The sequence below is a fragment of the Citrus sinensis genome, chromosome 3, assembly GCF_022201045.2.
Source record: "Citrus sinensis cultivar Valencia sweet orange chromosome 3, DVS_A1.0, whole genome shotgun sequence".
NCBI classification, from domain to species: domain Eukaryota; kingdom Viridiplantae; phylum Streptophyta; class Magnoliopsida; order Sapindales; family Rutaceae; genus Citrus; species Citrus sinensis.
In genome coordinates, this window is record NC_068558.1 from 2,858,341 (window position 1) to 2,881,683 (window position 23,343).

The 23,343-nt window shown below is 33.9% G+C and overlaps 3 protein-coding genes and 1 long non-coding RNA gene across 7 annotated transcripts; 2 read left to right on the forward strand and 2 right to left on the reverse strand.

The window, feature by feature from the left end:
* Positions 1-2,284: 2,284 nt before the first annotated feature.
* On the reverse strand, positions 2,285-3,567 carry LOC127901366 (uncharacterized). The gene is made up of 2 exons (XR_008053527.1): positions 2,989-3,567; positions 2,285-2,875 (listed from the first exon to the last, which is right to left on the reverse strand). It is a non-coding gene; the product is annotated as an uncharacterized LOC127901366 (long non-coding RNA).
* A 297-nt stretch (positions 3,568-3,864) lies between these two features.
* LOC102609295 (WAT1-related protein At5g40240-like) lies at positions 3,865-6,243 on the reverse strand. Of its 3 annotated transcripts, XM_052435869.1 has the most exons (8): positions 5,764-6,243; positions 5,578-5,640; positions 5,368-5,484; positions 4,944-5,193; positions 4,646-4,804; positions 4,395-4,546; positions 4,122-4,284; positions 3,865-4,073 (listed from the first exon to the last, which is right to left on the reverse strand). In XM_052435869.1, exons 1-7 carry the CDS (start codon positions 5,958-5,960, stop codon positions 4,128-4,130), a joined length of 1,095 nt encoding a protein of 364 aa, XP_052291829.1. In that variant the 5' UTR covers positions 5,961-6,243; the 3' UTR covers positions 3,865-4,073; positions 4,122-4,127. The 3 variants fall into 3 exon arrangements, with proteins under 3 accessions (XP_052291829.1, XP_006476741.2, XP_006476742.2); XM_006476678.4 differs by having other exon boundaries at positions 3,865-4,284; XM_006476679.4 differs by lacking the exon at positions 5,578-5,640 and having other exon boundaries at positions 3,865-4,284; positions 5,764-6,224.
* Positions 6,244-15,979: 9,736 nt separating this feature from the next.
* Positions 15,980-17,202, forward strand: LOC102609757 (RING-H2 finger protein ATL48). The gene is made up of 2 exons (XM_006476680.4): positions 15,980-16,205; positions 16,802-17,202. Exons 1-2 carry the CDS (start codon positions 16,121-16,123, stop codon positions 16,972-16,974), a joined length of 258 nt encoding a protein of 85 aa, XP_006476743.1. The 5' UTR covers positions 15,980-16,120; the 3' UTR covers positions 16,975-17,202.
* A 2,485-nt stretch (positions 17,203-19,687) lies between these two features.
* Positions 19,688-23,162, forward strand: LOC102610071 (ubiquitin-conjugating enzyme E2-23 kDa). Of its 2 annotated transcripts, XM_006476681.4 has the most exons (8): positions 19,688-19,855; positions 20,416-20,524; positions 20,637-20,709; positions 20,906-20,985; positions 21,904-22,018; positions 22,129-22,181; positions 22,397-22,525; positions 22,815-23,162. In XM_006476681.4, exons 3-8 carry the CDS (start codon positions 20,666-20,668, stop codon positions 22,946-22,948), a joined length of 555 nt encoding a protein of 184 aa, XP_006476744.1. In that variant the 5' UTR covers positions 19,688-19,855; positions 20,416-20,524; positions 20,637-20,665; the 3' UTR covers positions 22,949-23,162. The 2 variants fall into 2 exon arrangements, with proteins under 2 accessions (XP_006476744.1, XP_006476745.1); XM_006476682.3 differs by lacking the exon at positions 20,416-20,524 and having other exon boundaries at positions 19,689-19,855.
* The last annotated feature ends 181 nt before the right edge of the window (positions 23,163-23,343 follow it).

Here is a 23,343-nt window from a genome sequence, read left to right on the forward strand (position 1 = left end):
AGTACTAACCTCAAAACACAGTAACTAAATGAGATTTTACCCCTTTAGTACTCTATACAGTTACGTGCTAACTTTAAAAAATTAAATTTTACTTTCTACACTCTTTAAAATGTCAAAAAGGACCTTAAACTAGTTAAATTAATTTACTCAAAAAACTAATCAAATTATTTAGCAGATTCAAAATAAATTAATAACCAATCAAATTATTTAGCACGTACAAAATGAATTACTAACAATATAATATTTACAACAATTGAATCAAATTTTATTCTAAATAAATTCTTTAACATAAGTTTTAGTTATTAGTTTTTATTTATTAAAGAATATGTTCATTATTGGTTTTTACACCCCAATTTATAACCTAACAATTGAAAAGATGATGGCCATTTTGCCCAAAAGAAAAAAAAAAGATGCAGAAGAAGAAGAATACTAAAATATATATATATATATATATATATATATATATATATATATATATATATATATATATATATATATATATATATAGTTTTTTGAAATAATGGTTCTAATGGAAGTAAAAAAGATTTTTTTTGGCTATTTTTCTTTTTTGAAAATTCTTAGTATCTTGTTGATTACGGTTGAAAATTCAAAATATAGTTAAAATTAATTGAATTTTGAACTCTTTTATGTATATTTTAGGAAGCCTCCTTACATTCAATAACTTCAACATTATATATATATATATATATATATATATAATCCAATCTGATCCCCTCAATCTATCTAATCCGATCCATAGATTGGTAGATTAGATTGGATTGAAAATTTAAAAATCTGCAGTCGATGAATTGGATATGGATTGACTTCTATAAATCTACAAAAATATGTGAATTCGCAAAAAAAAATAAAAAATATATATTTATTTAATAAAAAATTCAAAATATAGTTAAAATTAATTGAATTTTGATTAATTTTTGAAAATTAATACTCAATGCATGTACACTTACCTTTTTTGAAAATTCTTAGTATCTTGTTGATTACGGTTGAAAATTCAAAATATAGTTAAAATTAATTGAATTTTGAACTCTTTTATGTATATTTTAGGAGGCCTCCTTACATTTCAACATTATATATATATATATATATATATATATATATATATATATATATATATATATATATATATATATATATATATATTAATCCAATCTGATCCGCTCAATCTATCTAATCCGATCCGTAAAAATCCGATCCATAGATTGATGGATTAGATTGGATTGAAAATTTAAAAATCTGCAGTCGGTGAATTGGATATGGATTGACTTCTATAAATCTACAAAAATCTGTGAATTCGCAAAAAAAAAAAAAATTATTTAATAAAAAATTAAACTTGTAAATATGACATTATACTTACTAATAGATAAATAAGTTAAAATATAGTTACATTAACACCATATTATATCTTATTCGATAATAATATAAAATAAAAATAATTAAAAAATATAGCTTTCTAAGCAATTAATTTTTATGTACTAATTTAAACATATGAGATTTTTTTTTCTTTTTAGTGTATCATATTTTGAAACTTTGAATGTATTCTCTAACTTTATTTAAAAAATTTATTTATTTAATTTAAAATTTGATCGGTAGTAAAATTATTTTTATATTAATTTTTTTATTTAGTTAGTTCGTAAATAGGACATAATTAAAAAATTTCAGTCTGTAAAATCAATCCGCAAAATGGTGAATTGTATATGAATTGAATCAAATCCGCATCCGATCTGCAAACGTATGGATTAGATTTGAATTCAATTTCACCAATTCGTACATTGGATTGGATTAAAAATTCGTAAAATCATGGATCAGATATGGATTGATGTCTAATCCACAAAATCCAATTCCCAAATAGTCTTATTGATGGCATCCCTCGTTTCCAAACTTACTTTTAATTGCTTAATTATATTTTTGTCCAGAAATTAATTAGTGCATTAGACATGACTCTAAATTATATATGCAATATTGCTTTACTAAAATAAGAGATTATGTAGCGCATATAATATTCATTCTTTCTGTCACCTTTGTGCATTGATGAGACTATTTGCACTCTAAACACCCTTTTTTAGTAAACTTATTAAATAAATAATTATCCATTATAATCCAATATATAATTACTCTAAACACTCCTATATAACACATTCATTGTTCCAAATGTAATCCTCTTGTTTTAAACTCTAAACTTTCTTATCTTAAACAAAATTTAAAAGATTTTAACTATTGTCGTGTGATGCTTTGGATTTTTCCAAAAAAAAAAAAATAATAAAAGTACTATAAACATACCTTTCTTGATTGACGATAATAAATAATTAAAAATAGTACACATTTTTTGCCCTTTGGTTAACAAAAATTAAACTAGTATCTTAAATCCATTCAACTTCTCCATCTTTCTTCTTCTTGGAGTCATATTCATGAATTTTTTTTCTTTGGAAAAAATCAATACGGATTGCAAATTGTTTCAATATTGAACATATTTGTTAAATTAAACTGTTTGAGGGAAATACTCCGACGAGACCAGACGTGATGAGCAGATGTTTGGTGGCAGAAGTCTGCGAGCAGGTGTGTCCTGTAAGAGCCAAGTAGTAGGGGAACAGGGGCAGGAATATCCTGCTCATCCACGAGCACGTCATCCGTGAGGCCAATTTCCTGTAAGAAGCATAAATCCATTCATGCTGTATTCTTGCTAAGGGTTTATTCGAGGAGACCCGGTCAACGACAGTTGGCGAGGCACGCTCTCCAGCCCGAGAATCTAGGCACGAAGGCCACGCAACCACCCACGACTACGGAAATGGGGAATCCACATCCGAAGGTGGGGAGAATAACAGGCGTAAACTGTGGAAGGTCGGGACTCAGAGGAAGCCTATAAAAAGGTAGCCAACAAAGGTAAAAGGGTTAGATTTTTTGCTATTTGAACTAAGAAAAGAGAGAAAACAACCTAATAGCCATAAGATTTGTGGCAAGCGTTCCCCGAACCTTCATATCTGACTTGAGCGTCGAAGGGTTTGCGCCGGGAAAACAACCGGCGTGCTCTGACCTGTCTGTGTGCGCAGGAACCTCTGGAGAAAAAGCTTTACGAGGAGAGATCCTGGTCGTGGTGAAGTTGATCGAGCAGAGACCCTGGTCGTAGAACGAGGATAACCAGAATCTCGCATCAACATAAACAAAAACGAATTGTCCTAAAATCGTGTTAAAGAATTTGTTTACAACTTGATTTGACCTTGTAAGCATATATATGCTAAATATCTTTAAAATTTTCTTTGGGTGTGTTGAGTAACTTTATTGGTGTTTTGAGTGAATAAAAATGATTCATTTAAATGATTTAAAAATGGATTTCTTTAAAATTTTTAAGAGTACAAAATAAATTAATTTTAAAAACGTAGTAAAGAGTAGGGCTATTGCCACTAATTTCCTCATTATACCATCTTTTTATTCAAGAATTTTATTATCAAAATAATTTTTGATAAAAATTTCTTAATTAACCATTTCCTTTCTTTCTCTTCTTAATTTCACAAATTCTCATCAATTCATTTCGGATATATTCTTTTAACTGTAAATAATTGATATCACTAATTAAAAAGAACAAAATTCATCATTTAAAAGTGAATATCAACAAATTTTTATCAACCATGAAAGTTATTGAGTATTAAAAAATTAATTTTTATTAAACAAAAAAGCTAATGAATATCAAGAAAAAAAATTCTTATATACAAAAAGTAAAAAATAGAGATCATGATATACCAAGAAAGACAAAAAAATATAAACTCAAAAGAGTGTGAAATTAAGTGCTTAGTTTATCGAATATGAGAGTAGAAAGGGAATATGCAATTATAAGATAGAGAGAGAAGCAGATTAATAAAGGGTAATTTTAAAATTTTAATAATAAATTTATTTTTAGAAATAAGTGTTGAGAGATATTTAATGAGAATGAATAAACTCATCCCTTAGTAAACGAACACAATAAATAATTGAGTGCGGGTGCAAAATGTAAATAATTGAGTGCTGGTACAAAATGATTGAGTGCTGGTATAGGATAAATATCATAAAGCCAACCTTTTGCATTATATTTAGGATTTCTTAAGTTACGTGCATGCAACTTAGCATTAGCCTTATATTTATATTTGTGCGTAGTCTTCTAGGAAAGGAGTCTCACGTGAATGTGATAATAATTGAGACCTACCATCCGTATTTGCTTGAATTTTCTCCTCTTCTTTGGATTGTGCCCACATCACTCCATAAAACCCAGTGACAATTATGATTGCTCCGATAACGCTACGCGCAGCCAGGACAAATGGTGTATCAAGGGCATGCTTACCTACTCGTCCTAATAAAATTACATTGAAAAAAAAAAAAACACAAAGAAAAAAGAGATAGATGGTTACCTTCCAAGATGGAGTGTATCACCCAAGAAGATATCGCTCATAAGGGCTGCAATAAAGATCCCCACAGGATTGAACATGGCCACAAACACTGGCCCTTTTCTACGCAAACACCATGCTACTAGACCAAATAACATCAAACCTCCAAAGATTGCCTTTGGAACAAATTGGCAGGGGGGAAAAAAATTGTCTAAGCTTTATTTGTTCTTTGATCTAATTAGGAAATGGAATTTAATAATTGTATATATGCTTACTGTGTGCATGACGGTGATGAGCTCAATACCAGGCCTTATTCTCCAAGCATCTGGATTTCTCTCTGCTATCAATGCTACTATTGCACACTGTATGGTGCCAAATAAGATATAGAAGAAGACTATAGTCACCTCTGAGGGATAGCTTTTAAGAATCGCCGCCTTCATTGTTCAAAATGAAAGATGAACAAATTAATGGTAGTTCCATTCAATGAATTATATTCTCAAGAGAAAAAAAAAAAAAAAGAACAGCTGTTTCTTTAACTTTAAATTATTATAACACACATATTCATTTATTCACCTGAAAAATGTTCCCTGCAGCAATAGAAAAAGAAGCAATTGATAGGAGGATGCCCCCTATGGCCCAATTATCTGTTGTGGCCAACAAAGTAAAACTTGTAGGTGGTTGAGGTTTTGGTTGGTGTTCAAATAACAAGGCGACGATCGAAGGACCCTTGTATAGAGTTATAATGAATGCTCCTGCTATTGACACCAGAGTGCCAATGATCTTAATCTGGCTTATTAAACTCCTTAAATCCACTTTTTCCATCCTATAAATTATCAAAAGAAAGTTAACTGGCAAATATGCAAACACTCATAGCGTTTAAGATGATGATAATAATATTATTAAAAAATAAAAAACAACAACAACAACAACAACAACAACAAAAATAAAGAAGAAGAAGAAGAAGAAGAAGAAGAAGAAGAAGAAGAAGAAGAAGAACCTAAAGATGACAGCAAGCAGGAAAGTAAAAGCTGGGATTAAGTTGTTTGTAGCAGAAGCAAGAGTAGGAGAGCTGAAGCTGACACCAGTGTATACACAGATCTGCATCAAAGTGATCCTGCAAATATCACCCAAATTCCTGAATTCCTCTCAATAGAAAGCAAGCAAGCTGCAAAAGCCCACTGTGATATGCAAATTTGAAAACACATACCCGATAAGGCTAAGGATGAAGACTTTACAGAGTAAAGCAAAGGTCAGGGGAGGCCTATTTTTCCTACATATGTGAAATAATTAACAAAGCAACCACAGTCATTATCTTTTTGATAGAAGGGGGAAAAAAATATGGATCAGGCCTTTGTTGATTTATCAAGAACAAGGAGATCAATTAGATAACTACCTGTTTAGGAAGAAAGAAAGAGGGAGGAGTATGAGAGAGGCAATAGCATCTGCGTAGACTGCCAAGATAAGGGGAGTGGCTCCTTGAGATATTGCTGCTTTACTGAGTGTTGTTATGCCAACTTGCACGCACTGGACCGCCACCATTGCAGCATATGGCACCAATCCCACCACTAACTGCTTCACTCCCATTCCCATGGCTGTACTCACTCGCTGGCTGTTTCTCTTTCTCCCTATATGTTGAGGCAATTGTTCAAATTCTGTCCGTTGGTTGAATGAGAAGACAACTTAGGTGACATATTTTGATCACTTTAAGATGCTATATTGCAAAATCAAACCAAACTCATGGGCGGCATTGATTTTTTTGCGCGTTTTTATGAACTCATCAAATTCTCATTATTACCATATTAGGTAACTTTTTTTTATTGTTGTAGTTCTGTTGTGTGGAGGAGGATTTTCCATAATTTCTATCTCGTTACCTTTGAGTTCTCAATCCAAAAATAAAATAGATTTTACTACTAAAAAATGGTCAAAGTAACAATTGTTCAACATATTTTTTGCGTAAATTTTGTCACTGGTTTCTTACAATTTTAATTTACAAATTTATAACCAAGTTTATAATAATTAATTAATCGTAGACACAAAACATATAAAATTATCTAAATCAGGTGCACAAAATTATATTTAGTAATTAACATCAAATACAAGCTATCTATATTAGGTTTAAGCTTCACATACCTCATCAAGAGAGAATAAAGAAAAACTATCCTTAAAAAAAAAAAACAAAAATCTCATAGAGTAAACGAGTAAGCTATCTAGGATTTTTCCTTAAACAATCAATAATATTTTGTTTCTTATAGTTTCTTTCTTAAATTTTTTTTAAAAAAAATTTATCAACTTTAATAATCATATAATAACATATCAATTTAAATTGCATTAATTCATGGTCTTGATAAGGGAAAGGCAAAATAAACAAATTAATTTTTTCTCCCTTTTTGAAATGTAGGGAAAAACTGAGCCGAAATTAATTTTTTAACCCTAACCCACCCAAGATCCTTAGCATTTTTCTCTCAATCATACATGAATATCGGTGAAACCGCGAGCTTCTATAATATTGATAGCTTATAGATACCATTACGAGATAAAAGTGAAAGCAGCTGAAATATTGCTAGAAGCATAGAACTTGCCATGTTTGAGTGAGCGATTAATTAATTTCCGGGCAGAAAATGCATGGCATCCTTCAACAGCAAATGTCCATATCCCACGTGCTTCTTAATTACCAGTAGATTTTGGTCTGCAAATACATTAGATTTGCTGTGAATAATATAACATTGCTTTCTGAACGGGAAGTTGTCAAAAATGAAATATCACCATTTAGTATTAGCTAACCAAATTCCTCCACTCCACAAATAGACATACACACCAGAAAAGCCCCAGTATCACGAGCATGATACGGCATAAATGATAGTGATACATACCCAACAAGGCTAGCGATAAGGACTTTACAGAGAACAGCAAAGGCTAGTGACAGAAGATGTGACTTGTCCTACACATACACATACAAAGAAAGAAATTGAAAACGTGGGGTGGGTAAGTGTGAGGACCAAATAAAATTGAAGATTGATTTAAGAAGTACCTGGCCTACCTCTTAATGAAGAAAGAAAAAAGGGAGAAGGATGAGAGAGGAGATAGCATTTGCATGTACAACCAAGACACAATGATTGACTCCCTTGGACATGGCTGCATTACTCAGTGAGTTAGTCCAACATCCGCACACTCCACCGCTATCATTGCCGCAAACGGCACCAACATTGACTTTACTCCCTATTCTCTTTTGCTACTGCATCCTTTTATATATATTCCTAGATGTTGGGTTCTGCCAAGCCAACGCCATTTCTGGTTGAAACTTGAAACTGGAAACTGGAAACTGGAAACAAACATTACATAATCACCTTAAAATGTCATAATCTATATTTGGAAACACTGCTTCCCACTTTCCCAAAAGATCACGGAGTTAAAGCAGTGCCTCCAAAAATGCTTAAATCATTTGTGCTCTGAACTCAGCTCACTACGATGTTTTGGAGGTAACTGCAGCCGATGCCCCATAAAAGTTCTAAAGTTATTTAAATATTTTAAAAACATAATTTTAAGACACATAAAGTTACCAAATTTTACTTAACTGAAAATAGACATGTATTACACGACTTATTTTGCTGTGGACATTACTTTTGTAACATGACTTATGTTGGTTTGAAGAAATCTTAAAACTATCACCAACATTGAACAAGAGACAGGAAAACTCAGTGACTGCTGCATGCGATAATTTCTCAAGGTAATTATTCCAATGGATCGATTATTCTTTAGGTAAGTTATTACTTGGTCATGTAGTACACGATTGAAGATCCTGTTATACATGACTTCTTTATTTATTATTACAAAATTTGTATTGAGGGGATATTTTGGTGTTCACATAGGTCAAATTTGAATTAAAAAAAAAATACTGGAATAATCTGAGCTGAAGCCTAAAGCCCATCGGATTACATATGAAAATCCAAACTCAAACAAAACATCAATTGACTCTTTTCACCTTTAATCTTTACACTTAATGAAATAATGAATAATGATAGGTTTGTGGAGTGGGATACCATCTAATGAGGCAGATAACTTGAATTTAATAATATAAGTGAAGGAAAAAATTTTCCTTCTATACCTAAAAATGACGATTCTATCCTTACTCTCAGGCTGTCGTTACTTCAAGCATTAATCTAGTACCTGCAAAAGGTACTTTGACGCTCAAGTCACTCTTTTTTTTTTTTTTTTGATATGAAACTGTCTCTTTCATTTCTCAAACTCAGAAGACAAATACAAAAAGGGTTTTGGAATATTATCCAGCCATGAGACAAAACTATCTTGTTCTAGAGCTGCTTTAGCTAATGAATGAGCTACTCCATTACAATTCCTTGATTCATATTGAATTTTGGCCTGTTGCAGTCTCTTGATCCTTTCTTGGATTTCAGAAATGATCCAAAAGATTTCAGTCCTTGTGCTTTTTTTGTTAAGAACTAAATCAACCACCTCCTGCGAATCTGTCTCTATAATCAAAGGCATGCATCCTGCACTTTCTGCAATTTCCAATCCTAGCTTTGTAGCTTCAGCTTCAGCAAATGCCACACTACCATTGAAAGTCGATGGCTTCATGGCTGCTGCCACACACTTTCCTTCCGAGTTCCTTATGACCACTCCTAAACCCTCTTTATCTTGCTCTTCTCACACTGCAGCATCTACATTCACTTTAAAGTGCCCTGCTGGAGGTGGTTTCCACTGTTGACTGCTAATGGCTTTCTTTCCCAGATTTGATTGTAACTCAGGCTGCCTGATTTTTTTGTATGAATTCACCACAGCTTCAGCTCTTGCAACTGATATCTGGGGATCTTCCATTTTGTTCCTGAGAATATGAAGATTCCTTGAGTGCCAAACTACCCAGCATAAAGCAAATACCAGTTCCATATCAGTTTTGCGTTTCTTTTTGGCCATTTCTATCAACATGCTGGCCATATCTTCGCATCTAGCCTCCCTGATTTCACTCCCATGGTCTGTAAGGCTCCATATCTTTTGAACAACTTTGCATTTAAAAATAGTATGAGCCATCGTCTCCTCTGTTCTTTGACATCTCTGACACCAGGGGCTTTGTAACACCTTTCTTCTCCACAAATTGGTTGCTGTTGGCAGAAGGTTTTTGACCATGCTCCACATAAAAATTTTTATTTTTTCTGGTAGCTCTGCATTCCATATGATGCTCCATGAAGTTTGGTTCCTCTTTGAACTGCTTGGCTGATCAGGAAACTTTTGATTTAGGGCCACTTGATATTCACTCTTAACTGTGTATTCCCCCCTTTTGTCAAAATGCCATAGTGGTTGATCCGGGCTGGGATTCCTGGGAAGAGGAATTCTAAGAATCTGTTGTACATCCTCCTCCACAAAGCTTTGCTGAATCAGCAGCTCCTTCCATTGATTTTCCACATCTATAAGTTCAGATATTGTCGACTCCAGTGGTAGCTTTGGAGGAGAGAAAGGTTTGAAAGTCTTAGGTCTTGGGATCCAGCGACTGTGATATATCTGAGCACTCATCCCATCGCCAATTCTCCATCTCAGCCCCTCATTTATAATTTGCCTCCCCCACAGAATACTTCTCCATATGAACGATGGATTTGATCCCAAATTTGCCCTTAAGAAATCAGTACCTTTGAAGTACCTGGCCTTTAACACCTTTGCCACCATTGAGTTGGGGTTTTGTATGATTCTCCACCCCTGTTTCGCCACCAGTGCTTGATTAAAACAAGTTAAATCCCTGAACCCCAAACCACCTCTGCATTTTGCTTGACACAAACTTTCCCACTTGGCCCAATGAATGGACCTCTGGTTTTGTTTCGATCTCCACCAAAATCTTACAATGGCCCTTTGAATATCCTCACATAGCCCCACTGGTAGCTTAAAAACGCTCATGGCATAAGCGGGAATTGCCTGCGCAACAGCTTTTATCAACACCTTTTTTCCTCCTCTGGAAAACATCATTGACTGCCAATTGGATATTTTACTTAGCACTTTGAGTTTTATGCTGTTAAAAAAATTTAGCTTCTTTCTTCCCACCATAGAAGGCAACCCCAGATATTTTTCATGTTGTGAAACTACTTGTAGCTGGAACAAGTTTTTGATTGCAGCTATTTGTGCCGGTTGAGTCCTTCCGCTGAAAAACATGGAGGATTTTTCATAATTGAAAATTTGTCCTGATGCTTCAGCATAGCAATCAAAGATTTTCTTCAAGTTGGAGCAATCCTCGAAAGTGGCTCTTGTGAAGATTAGACTGTCATCTGCAAAAAGGAGGTGACTAATTGATAGCTCTTTACTGAAACTCAGCCCCTTGATCAGCTTATTTTCCTCAGCTCGAGTCATCATACTTGAAAAGACCTTTGCACACAATATAAATAAGTATGGGGATAGAGGGCAGCCTTGTCTAAGCCCTCGTTGAGGTTGAATTAGCCCTTTTGGTGCCCCATTTATCAAAACTGAAAATGAGGGAGTGGTGATACATCTCATGATTAGATTTACCCAATTTGATGAAAACCCAAGCACCTCCATTGCTTGCTTTAAAAACCTCCACTCTACCTGATCATAAGCCTTGCTAACATCTAATTTTAAGGCTACCCAGCCCTTTTTTTTACTTTTACTAAGCCTAATTTTATGCAAACACTCATACCCAATGATTATATTATCTGTAATGAGTCTGCTTGGGATGAATGCACTTTGAGTATGTGATATTACAAGATGCAACATTTCTTTTAACCTATTAGCTATAGTCTTCGCTACTATCCTGTAAATGACATTGCATAAGCTAATAGGTCTAAAGTCACCCACTCTTCTAGGCTTTTCACACTTGGGAATTAATGCAATATAAGTGTGATTTAAAGGGGCAATATTACCTCCTTCGTTGAGGATGTGCAGACATGTAGAAATGACTCCTTCGCTGACCGCATTCCAGTGTTTCTGAAAAAAAACCGCTGGTAAACCATCAAGGCCAGGAGCTTTTGTTGGGTGCATCTATTTCAAGGCTGACATAATCTCTTCCTCCGTGTACACTTGGTTCAGCTGCTCGTTCATATTCTCTGTCACTCTCTGAGGCATGTTCTTGAAAGCTTTCTCCAGCTGGCTATCCGTTGGATGTGTTGAGGTGAAGAGGTCTGCAAAATACTCACAGAAAACCCTTTCAATCCCTTATGTCTCTTCTGTCCATCTGCCATTTTTGTCAAGGATCCCTTCAATTGTATTCTTCCTCTTCCTAACTGAAGCTTTGGAATGGAAGAATTTTGTGTTTTTATCGCCCTCTTTTAGCCACACTGCTCTGGATCTTTGTCTCCAATAAATTTCTTCCTCTAACAGAATTCCATCAATCTATTTTTCGATATTCTTGATTTCTTCCCCACTCTCATATTGTTCCCCACATTCTCTCTTGCTCTGCAGCTACTGGAGCAGATTATCTAACTTCTTTTTCCTTCCTTCAAATTCAGCTTTGCTCCAAATCTTTAATTCCGCCATCGAACTTCTTGTTTTCTCCTTGAACTGCATTACAGGGTTTTCACCATCCCATCTACAACTGTCCATCCACTCTTTTTTCACAATCTCTTGACACCTCTCATATGGACTCCACATGTCTTCGTAATGGATGCGCGTAAAAAACCTTCTGTGATACTTACTTCCTTTGTTTTTTCCACTACGTCCATCATCACTAGGTTGTGATCTGATGTCCATGTTGTTAAGTGTATAGCCGCCTTTTCTTGAAACACCTTTCTCCAATTTTTACAGCTTAAGAATCTATCCAGTCTTTCCTCCACCATTTGAGACCCAAACCGCCTATTTGACCATGTGTAAGGGTATCCTTTGTAGCCTAAGTCATTTAAGCCACAAAAGTTAAGAGCTTCCATGAATTCATTTACTGCTAAAACACTCCTATTGTTCCCTGTTTTCTCACTTAGATGTAGGATTTCATTAAAATCCCCGAAACAAAGCCAGGGCAGTGAGAAGAGTCCTGCTAATCTTTGCAACAGCATCCATGTATGGTGCTTTTAATCTGTTTCAGGGTGGCCATATATACCCGTACACCTCCAATAACAACAATTTTCAGTATGAACAACAGCATTAATGTGGTGCTTGCTATATGATTTAATATCCACAATAATTTCATCATTCCAAAGCAAAGCCAAACCACCTCCTAGGCCACTTCTATCGACAGTAAAACAATTGGCAAAATTAAGTTTCTTACCTTTATCCACCATTTGCTTAGACTTCAGCTTTGTCTCAGAAAGAAACATCATCTGCGGTCTATGCAAGCGGAGAATTTTTTGAGCTTCTCGGAACGTCCGGTCATTCCCCAATCCCCGAACGTTCCAGCTGATTATCTTCATTGTTGTCGGCGGGGCTGGTAGCCAGCCTCCGCCGTTGATTCTCCCATGAACATTTCATCAGCTCCATTTCTTTCATTGCTCTGCACCTCTAGCATCAATCTGCATTTAGCCTTTGGAGATGCTGATATTACTGCTTTCATTGGGCTCTCCATCTTTTTTCTTTTTGTTTCGGGACTGTCCCAAAGGATTTCCTCACTAGACCTTTTTAATGTTTTCAGCCCATTATTGTGGCTAGTGAATTTTTTTGCGTGTCTGGCTTGCAGCTTCTATTTGCATCTCTTTTGCTTTGCTCTACTTGCTCCCGACCCACCTCCTTCTTTCGCATGTGCTTTTTGGTTATTTAATAATGGGTTTGTTTCTATTGGGGCACCTTTCTTTGGGCTAAAGATACTCAGCCTATTGTCCTCTTCCTGTTGGTGCTTTTTTAATTTTTCACCTTCCGCTTCCTTCTCAAATTGCTTTTCCTTTCCCGCCTCAATTTGACTTTCTCCCACTGCCTGATTTTCTCCTGTTGTCTCTGATTGCATTCTGCTGTTTCGATTTGACATTCTTGGGAAAGCCCCCCCTTATGATGGTTCTTGACCCGTACCCGTTTGGCCTGGCTTTTGGATTACTCCATCAATTGTCTTCGGGTTCCCCTGTTCACCTTGAACCCCCGTTGTTGTGTAATCTTTACTGGTCTGCCTTTGGTCTGTTCTACCATTTTCTTTTCTTCTGTTTTGCTTCATTTGTTCCGTTATTGTTGGGGCTTTCATCCATGGTCCATATGCCATTTCCTCCCTCCACTGGTGTTTATAGTTGGTGCATTCTCTGTATTGATGCCCCACATGCCCGCAAACGTAACAAAAATCTGGCAATCTTTCATACCTTACCGGCATTGTAATATCCTTTTTTTCGCCCCCTTCCTTTGTTGTATCATCCCCTTCTTCTTCCTCTCCCCTATCCATTTTGTCTTCATCCTCTTCCTGCTTCAGATATAGAGCTTTTATCAGTGGTTTGGTAATGTCCACCGAAATGCGAAGCCTAATATATTTGCCAAAACATGCTCCTGTAATATCTGTGGCCACCTCTTCCACCCTTCCAATGGCTTCACCCAGTTCCCGTATTGTCTCCTTGTTCATGCACATAATGGGTACATTGAGTATTTGAACCCAAAATGAAACATGAGTAAAAGTTTGTTTTGTTATCTCTCATATACCCGCTGGCTCGGTTAATACAATTAAAGCTTTATCAAAATGCCACGGACCCCCTGCAAAAATTTTCCGCTTATCAGCTTCGCTTCCAAATTAAAAAATGAAAACATTTTCCCCTAGCTCTTCGATTTTAACATCCTTCATCGTTTTCCATACAGGGAGCAGAGCAACTTTAAAACTTTTTTTTTTCACTTCTTTATTTAGCAACACTTTTCCAACCAAGCATCCCGCAAGGATCTTTTCCCCTTTTTCCTTCATTTTACTTCTTAGGGTTACTTTCCCTCTTTTGTCTCCATCCAGTGATATTGCTTTACACTTCTTTATCAGCTCTTCTGTGTCCATCTGCACCTTCAACCTATCTAACTGCTTATTCACTCCACCTCTCCAAACGAACTTAAGCTTTTTTCTTTTGACAAGTCACTGAGAATAAATAAACTGGAAGAAAGATCTAAAGCTAAGAAAGACTTAGCCTTAAGACCCCTTAAAAGCACCCAACACTTGGTGAGTGAGTTTGAAGAGTCATGGCGACCCACTCATAAGCTCTCATTCTGTTTTTCAAGGAAAAACGAGAAAGGAGAAAGTTCACTTTCAGATAAAACTTGAAACTGCTCAAGTCACTCTTTAGTTGTTCAAAAAATACAAAAAACTTCAAGAGAATATAATCTTTAATTAGTCCAGAGAATATTTGTCTTTCTATTCATGGGAAATAATTTATTTATTCCCCTTTTGGAATTTAATTATGAATCTTTTTTTTTTAAGTTTTTCAATATTTTTGTTAGTAAATAGTTTCCTATAGAAGAGATTAGATCCCCTAAATCTTATCCCAGTGGTTCTTTTTATTTCCAGTTAGCTATGATCTCTCCCACTTATTTATCAGTTGTATTACGCACATTCAAAGTCCATAAATTTATAGTGTTCTTACTAAATCTCTAGTGTCTTTACTGACACATGGCATGTACATAATCAAATTTGATGGTGCTTACAGTAAGAATATGTAATTGTTAGTTAATTGACTTTATCACTTCTCATCTAAACAAGGGGTTTGTATTGGTTTTGCATTAATTTAGAGCTTTTTAAGTATATGAGACTCATAATTAATTATATGAATCTCGAAAATTGGTCGGGTTGAGATTGAAGATATGAAATTATGAAATATTATCCATTTGCTCAGTTCTCATAAGTAACTAATCACATAAAAATTGGAGAAGATAGGTGCCACTATGGAGGTGGAATCCTTTTGTTTCTGTTGGTATTATTATTATTAGGTCATGGCTATTTTGGAGTTACTCTAAGGTATGGCATGATCATAGCCACACACGCAAAGTGATAAATAATAAAAACTATATTATAACTTTGGTTGTGTTATTATGAAAAAGTACTTTACGGTAAAGTGATTCTAACATAACCAGGCGCTTATTATTATTATACCTTCTTATCAGAGGCGGATGTAGTGTAGGACTAGTGGGGGCTCAAGCCCCCACTTGAAAAAAAAAAAAAAACTCTTTTTTATTTAAAAAAAATTTAATAAATTTTTAAATAATCCCTGTCAGATTATCAAATAGCTTCGTTATTTCAGTTTCTACAACCACATAAGAGAGAATATTTTTCAGCAATGAAATTTGTGAAGAATGAACTTCGCAATCGGATGGGAGATGAATAGATAAATAATAATTTGATTGTTTATGTAAAAAGATGTATTTAATAGTGTTGATAATAAATCTATTGCACAACGTTTTCAGAATATGAAATCGCGTAGAGAACAATTGTAAATGTTGTATAAAAAATTTTATATATTCAAATTTTAATTTTTATATTTTGTTGTTATTTAATTTAGTCTCTGATAAATTATTTTTCTATATCCATCACTACTTCTTATTTAATTTACCTTGTTCTTTTCCTTGGTGTTTTTTTTTTCAATTTATGTCAACGAGTCTACCACATCGACGATAACTAAAGGAATCGGTTAAATAGGATTTACAAACCTCTAACAAGAACGATTAATAGAAAAGCCCACAAAATGTGATCGGGGCCCAACCCATGACCCGTGACTATAAAATCCCAACCTCGCCAACTTGTCGCGCTCTCTCTTTCACAGGCCGAAGCCGAACACGTTTCTTCTTCTGCTGCCTCTTCTTCTTCAGCTCCTCGCGAAATTGAACCATTTTTTCTTCGTTTCACAGAACAACATAACCTGCGAACAATCAAATAAATGGATAAGATAGGTACTGTGGAGCCCACTCTAGAAGATTTTTCGGAGAAGAAGAAGCGTGTTCGGAACCCTCTTGTTCCCATCGGTATCTATTTTCCGTATTTTTCTTCTTTCACTTTTTTGTTATTATTTTTATTTATTTATTTTATTTCTTAGTTTCTGCATTTGGAATGGATTTTATTTGATATATCTGGGATTTGGGCATTTAGTAAATGGTTTTTTTTTTAAAAAATATATATTTGATATTCATAAAATCACCCCGATATGTTTTCTTTTCTTAGTTCTGGATTTGTCAAATAATTTGTGCCTTACTAGCTAAATTTTGTAGGTTAAAAATAGGGACTAGACTGAAGAAATTCTATTTGAAGAGAAACGGCAGGCTATTTATGTAAAAATGCAGAAATCTTCTTTGCCACTTTTAGGGATTTAATGTAATGATCAATTCGTCTTGGAGCACTCTGTTAGTTTGAGCTAAACCCCTGGGTCTAGTCTAGACTTTGTTCGATTCATAGGTGATGTTACAATTAACTTCTAATTGTAAGCATTTGAACTGCATTAAACTTGGAGATTGTTGGTGTACTTTCCCTTCCATTTATCAAGAGTCTAAGACTGTTAGATCTGCTCTTATTGAGTAGTGGTTTTTACCCATTCTAAGTTTTGTTTGACGTATGTGTACCACAGGTGCGCTCATGACAGCAGGAGTGCTCACAGCTGGCTTAATTAGTTTCAGGCAAGGCAATTCTCATCTGGGTCAGCTCTTAATGAGAGCTAGGGTGGTTGTCCAAGGTGCTACAGTGGGACTTATGGTTGGCACTGCATACTACTATGGCGATACTCCTTGGCAATCGAAGTAGAATTTGTTTCTTTTCCCATATATCCTGTATTTCCTATAGTGGCTATATCTATCAGGGAGTTCTATATCCTTATCAGTCATGTTTGATGTCATCACTGCAACTTTGAGGTAAATTTTTGCATGGTTGCAGCGAATGAGATTGTACTTGCATACGCAGATTTTTGTGTTTATGCGGAATAAGTATAAAAGAATTGAGTGCTATCTATCAATCAATATATTGACAGCGAAATTCGGTGTTCTTTATGTTTTATGCTGCAACGCATGATGTTAAATTTTGGCCATTTTGATTGAGTTGTGTTCTTCACCCTTGTATGTGGCAGGAAATAAGCTTAGAAGAAATACACCCCAAAAACTGTTTGGTTGTGGTTTTCACCTGATATGATACACTAGCTAATAGATTTTGGTAGATATATCACGATGATGGCAATCCGTATGAATTTCAATCTGAAACTGAGTATTTTTGTTGAGCTGCAAAGATGCTAGAAATAGCCAGCCCCTTGGCATCATTTTATATGTAGAGTAGATATAGATTGTAGAAAGATCTGCACAAACTCAATCCATCTGGGTAATGTTCCGCCGATGCAAGGCCAAATCAAACGGCTTAGATTGTAAGACATGCTGACCTGGTATGTTAAAGGTTTCAAATAAAAATTAGCCATAGGGTGACAACATGGAGAAAGGAGAATGGGAAAAGAGGTGACTCGGTGGCGGGCTGGCGGCAATCCGTTCAAATGAAGATTTAAAAAAGACTCGTACCCGGTGGGCCGTAGGCATGGCAGGGATTCTGATCAGCTTTTGATAACCCCCCCAATGTATGCCAAATTACCAAGCACACGATACTACCAAAAATCATTAACATACAGTTAATGATAAGATAGGTTAATATTTACATTTTATTTTACCAAGCGCAATGATACCACAGTAATTGATGACCTAATACTGTTGATAATTTAAAAATATCGTTATTTACCATATATATGTTGATTAATAATTGTATTAGTAACATTTTATAAGGCAGATCCTCCTATAAATCTTTTTTGGCATCAGATGACTCTATTTGCATTTATCATATCCCATGACTAATGCAAAATTATGGCTAATCAATGATTTAGATTACACTGAAGAACAAATTAGATTCTTTTCATAAAAGTAAATTGACTTCAACCCACTTATCACCAACAAAACCTTAAAATAAATTCCTAAATATATAAAAAATTTAGGATAAATATTTGTTGAGTCCTTATATTTTCATTTAAGTGCTCTTTTAATTTTTATATTTTAGAAAATACCCCAAAGTATCTTTGTAGTTAAATATATTATATTTTTACCCTTGTTTTTTCTTTGCTTTTACAATAATATCGTTGCAATAATATTGTTGACATTAATTAATTTATTTGTAAAAGTTTAATTAACAAATTAATCAATAAATTATGTATTGGCATATTAATCAATAAATCTTAGTATAAAAAACTAATAATTTTCGTACCCGTACAACAATCATGCTGCTATTTTATTTATAAATAAACTAATATCAATTAACTTATAATAATATTCAATATCCTTAAAACAATTTTACTGATAGCTATTTTATAAAAAAGTAAGGGTATTATTGTAAAAAAAGAAAAAGTAATAATAATAGTGCAACATATTTAACAGAAATGATGTTTTAAAATATTTTTTAAAATATAAAAATTAAATAGATACTTAAATTAAACTATAAGAAAGAAATGAACATTACACTGAAAAACAAGTTAGATTCTTTTCATACAAGTAAATTGACTTCAATCCACTTATCCCATGACTAATGTAAAATTATGGCTAATCAATGATTTAGATTACACTGAAAAACAAGTTAGATTCTTTTCATACAAGTAAATTGACTTCAATCCACTTATCACCAACAAAAACTTAAAATAAATTCCCAAATAATATAAAAAATTTAGGCTAAATATTTGTTGAGCCCTTATATTTTCATTTAAGTGCTCGCTTAATTTTTATATTGTAGAAAATACCCCAAAGTATCTTTGTAGTTAAATATATTATACTTTTATCCTTATTTTTTTCTTTGTTTTTACAATAATATCGTTGCAATAATATTGTTGACATTAATTAATTTATTTGTAAAATTTTAATTAACAAATTAATCAATAATTATTTATTAGCATATTAATCAATAAATCTTAGTATAAAAAACTAATAATTTTCGTACTCATACAACAATCTTACTACTATTTTATTTATAAATAAACTAATATCAATCAACTTATAATAATATTTAATATCCTTGAAACAATTTTACTGATAGGTATTTTATAAAAAAGTAAGGGTATTATTGTAAAAAAAGAAAAAGTAATAATAATAGTGTAACATATTTAACAGCAATGATGTTTTAAATATTTTTTAAAATATAAAAATTAAATAGACACTTAAATTAAAATATATGGAGTAAATGAACATTACTAAAAATTTATTTCTAAATTTGTTTCTCTTTTAATTGGAAACAGAGCAATCTATTCAAAATTTTAAATGTTTTTTTTTTATTTTTAAGGGAAAAAAAAGGTGTTCGTTGGATTCGATTAATAAGCACGAGCGCTAATTATTAAAAAAAAGAAAAAAGAAAACCGAAATAACTTGCATGCCACGTTGCATAAAATAAGCTCAAACAAAAGTGTCGACGTATACACTCGCTTATCTTTCTATATAACTCTTCCTCTCTCTGCCTTTGCGTTTCTTTTTTTTTTTCAATTTTCTTGTTTCCTTTTCCTTCACTCAGACATTTTTTTTTCTTTGGTTGTTTCTCGCGATTGTGCGATCAGAAACTCTTTCCTTGATTCAACTCACGAATAGGGTTATTCATTTTCTGTGAATCTGGATAAGCTTCTGTAAGAACCTAAACTCTTTTTTTTTTTTTTTGAAATGATTATAAAGTAAATTTTTATTCGAGGCCATAGATCTTGATTTAACTTTTTGTTTATATTTTTCTCTAATGAATTGAAAAATAAGGAATTAGGTACTTTTTCCTTGAGGATTTAAATCTTATTTACAAATCTAAATTCCTTGCTTTTATTTTTGTGCTCGCCGTTTCTCTCGCAATTGGACCAATGTGATTGCTGTGGTTGCGTCTTGGATCAGGCGCCATAGTCCTGTATTTGATGATATTCTGATAATATTTATTTGAATTCATAGTGCAAATTTTGTCCTTTATAGTGAAGTAAAATTGTTTGAGGGCAGTTAATTATATTTCCATTTTAAGTTACGATAATTGTTTGGTTCTATTCTTAGTCATTTGTGTTTTGCAAGTTGATTTATTTATTTATTTCTGATAACCGTGAGCTTAATTGGGTACAACTGTTTAACTTGATTGTATCTTAAATTAGATGTTACTCATATAGTTGTGTCATCAAATGTCTTGACATACTGATTTCATTTATTTTATCGACAGACTTGTCACCTGTTCCTTGTTTGAGCATTGGACAAAAGTCTGAGGTTTCTGATTCTGTGATATTTGTTTTACTGTCTCATTTTGCTTGGAGCTTGTGTATCTCTGTTTGGTAGGTGCTTATTCTTTTTATTTTATGAACTTAAACTGTATAAAGATCATTACTTCTTCATTTGCACTGCCTCTGGGATAGAGCGTTGATCTATATAATGGATATATAACAGGCTGTGATTTAAATTGCATAAAGATCAAAATGTCTTCTCCAAGCAAGAGAAGGGATATGGATGTCATGAAGCTGTAAGTTCCTCATTGTTACTATTGCCTTCGTATCAAATGCTTATTTCTCACTGTCAGTATTGATCAAATCATGTTTCTGGTGATTTTCTTTTTCTCTAATGCATTTTTTTTGTTTTTTAAACTTCTATTTTTCATGATGTGATTGGTATTTATATTTCATGGAGCTTTTGTTTCCTATTGACTTCATGCTATGCAGGATGATGAGTGATTACAATGTGGAGACAATAAATGATGGACTGAATGAATTTAATGTGGAATTCCATGGTCCAAAAGAAAGTACAGTCTCTTCTCACTTGTGCTTTTACTTTGTACGCGATACTTCTTTTCATCTGTTCTGCATATGACCCATGCATTTGTGTTTGTGTCATTGTATGTGTTGCACACACTCGCACATTTCTTCATTGTCATGGATTCTTTGGTTGAATTTAGGAACATTATCTAACACTTACCCGTAAAGGACACTGTTAGGATTGGGCCTTATTTGGTGCTGAGGTGCTTTAGCTTTTAAGCCACAGTTGCTGTGAATAAAGAGCTGTATTTATAAAATGTAAGTTGATAGTTTGTAGTGAATATGACTTTTAAATAATAATTTTGACAATATTAGTAAAGATATTATAGGTTTTTCATCAGACAAGTGTGGGATCAAATCAACTTAGCTTCCAAGCCACAACAGCAATTGTTTACCAAACACTTTCTCGGCGCAGTTTAAAAGCTATTGTTAACCAACCTCAACACCAAACAAGGCCTTAGTTCCCTTGAAGTAGTATAGTTTCTCTGATTCTGTTAACTCAGATTCTTTGCCTTTTCATGTAACTTCCATAGGGCCTAAAGTCTCTTTGTGTCTTTCAACCTCGCACTTTTGTGAAAGCTGCACTATGGAGCATGATAATCACTTGAAAATTTAGTGTTTATTTTAACTTTCAAAATCCATCCTAGCTCCCCATGGAGCAATGTAGTTGATGGCCACGACTGTGTGGTAATTCCAGGGTTTTTATAAAGATCTGAGATTTTAAATTTAGTGTCAATTACTCTTTTCTTTAATTTCAGCACCTAACTAATTTCCTGGCGGAGTTTTGAGAATGCTTTTCTTTTCCTGTGCAATCTTTTTGACATCCTTTTTTCCTCCATTGGATTCTCCGAAACATGTCCTATTTTCTTAACATTCTTTATGTTGTACAAACATGATGCTTGCAGGCCTTTATGAAGGTGGGGTTTGGAAAATTCGTGTTGAGCTTCCTGATGCTTATCCATACAAGTCTCCTTCCATTGGGTTTGTGAACAAGATATACCACCCTAATGTAGATGAAATGTGAGGAACTTTTACCTTGAAAAGCAGATTTGTCTATTTAATATTTTTAACAGAATCTTCTGTACATGAACTTGGAATTGCTATGAATGAGTTTTCTTCATTAATCACAGGTCTGGTTCTGTATGCTTGGATGTTATTAACCAGTCATGGAGCCCGATGTTTGGTAACCATTTATCTTAAACTTACTAATGTTATATTGTTTGAATTGCCCACCTTCTTATTTTATGTTTTACAATTGTTTGGTTTTTGAATTGATTCTATATACATTGTTTTTGCATTGTCATTGCCCACTCTTCTATGAAATTTAGAAAACACTTCTTGCTTTTGGATTAAGTCTAGGATTTCTCACATACATATCCATTATTCTTATTGCTGCAGATCTATTAAACATTTTTGAATCTTTTCTTCCTCAACTCCTTCTTTATCCCAATCCTTCAGACCCACTTAATGGTGATGCAGCTTCACTGATGATGAAGGACCGAAAACAGTATGACCAAAAAGTGAAAGGTGAATGTTATTAGTAGAATAGATGCTTTTTCCCTGCTCTTTTAGGATCTTTTGGTCAAACAACTTCAAGGAAAAATACCACTCTGAATGACTTCGAAAATTGAGTGATGTGGTAGTATAATATCAACGGGACTCCAAAGTCCACACAATTTAACAATGAACAACTCTCTCATAATAAGTGGAGGACCTCCGAATTGGGATTTTGGACTTCCTCAGACAGCTTGTTCAGACTTTTGGAGTTTCAGGATTTTGACACTGTTGTTTTTCTTATCTCTTATTTGTGGAACAGAGTACTGTGAGAGATATGCCAAGAAAGAGAATATTGTTAACTCCACAGCTGATGAGGAGAGTGGCGATGAGGAAATCAGTGAAGAAGAAAGCGAATCTAGTGATGATGACATTGCTGGGCATGCAGATCCTTAATAACCCTTGGGGCTTCGCCACCACTGGATTAAACTACTTGGTGAGGGCAGCAATGACCCTGATAGTGGAATATGATCAGTTGTAGCTTTGTAATACCATGACAGATAAAAGAGATCCTGTCCTGAATGTCATTTATTTAGGATACCAGGCGGATATTGAATATGAATGACAGGAAGAAGATTGATAATTAAATTTATTGAGTGGGTTATGTTCTCTTGCCTGCTGTTCTTCCTTTTCATCATTTTATTTTTATGACTTGGGCCTCTGTGAGGTCACAGATAAGTGATTGTATTATCTCTATTATTCCGAGTTTTTTTTGCATGATTTGGTTCGTCTCTTTTGTCAAGTTCTTACGCACCTTTTCCTCAACAGAAGAAAAGATAAAAAAGAATAAA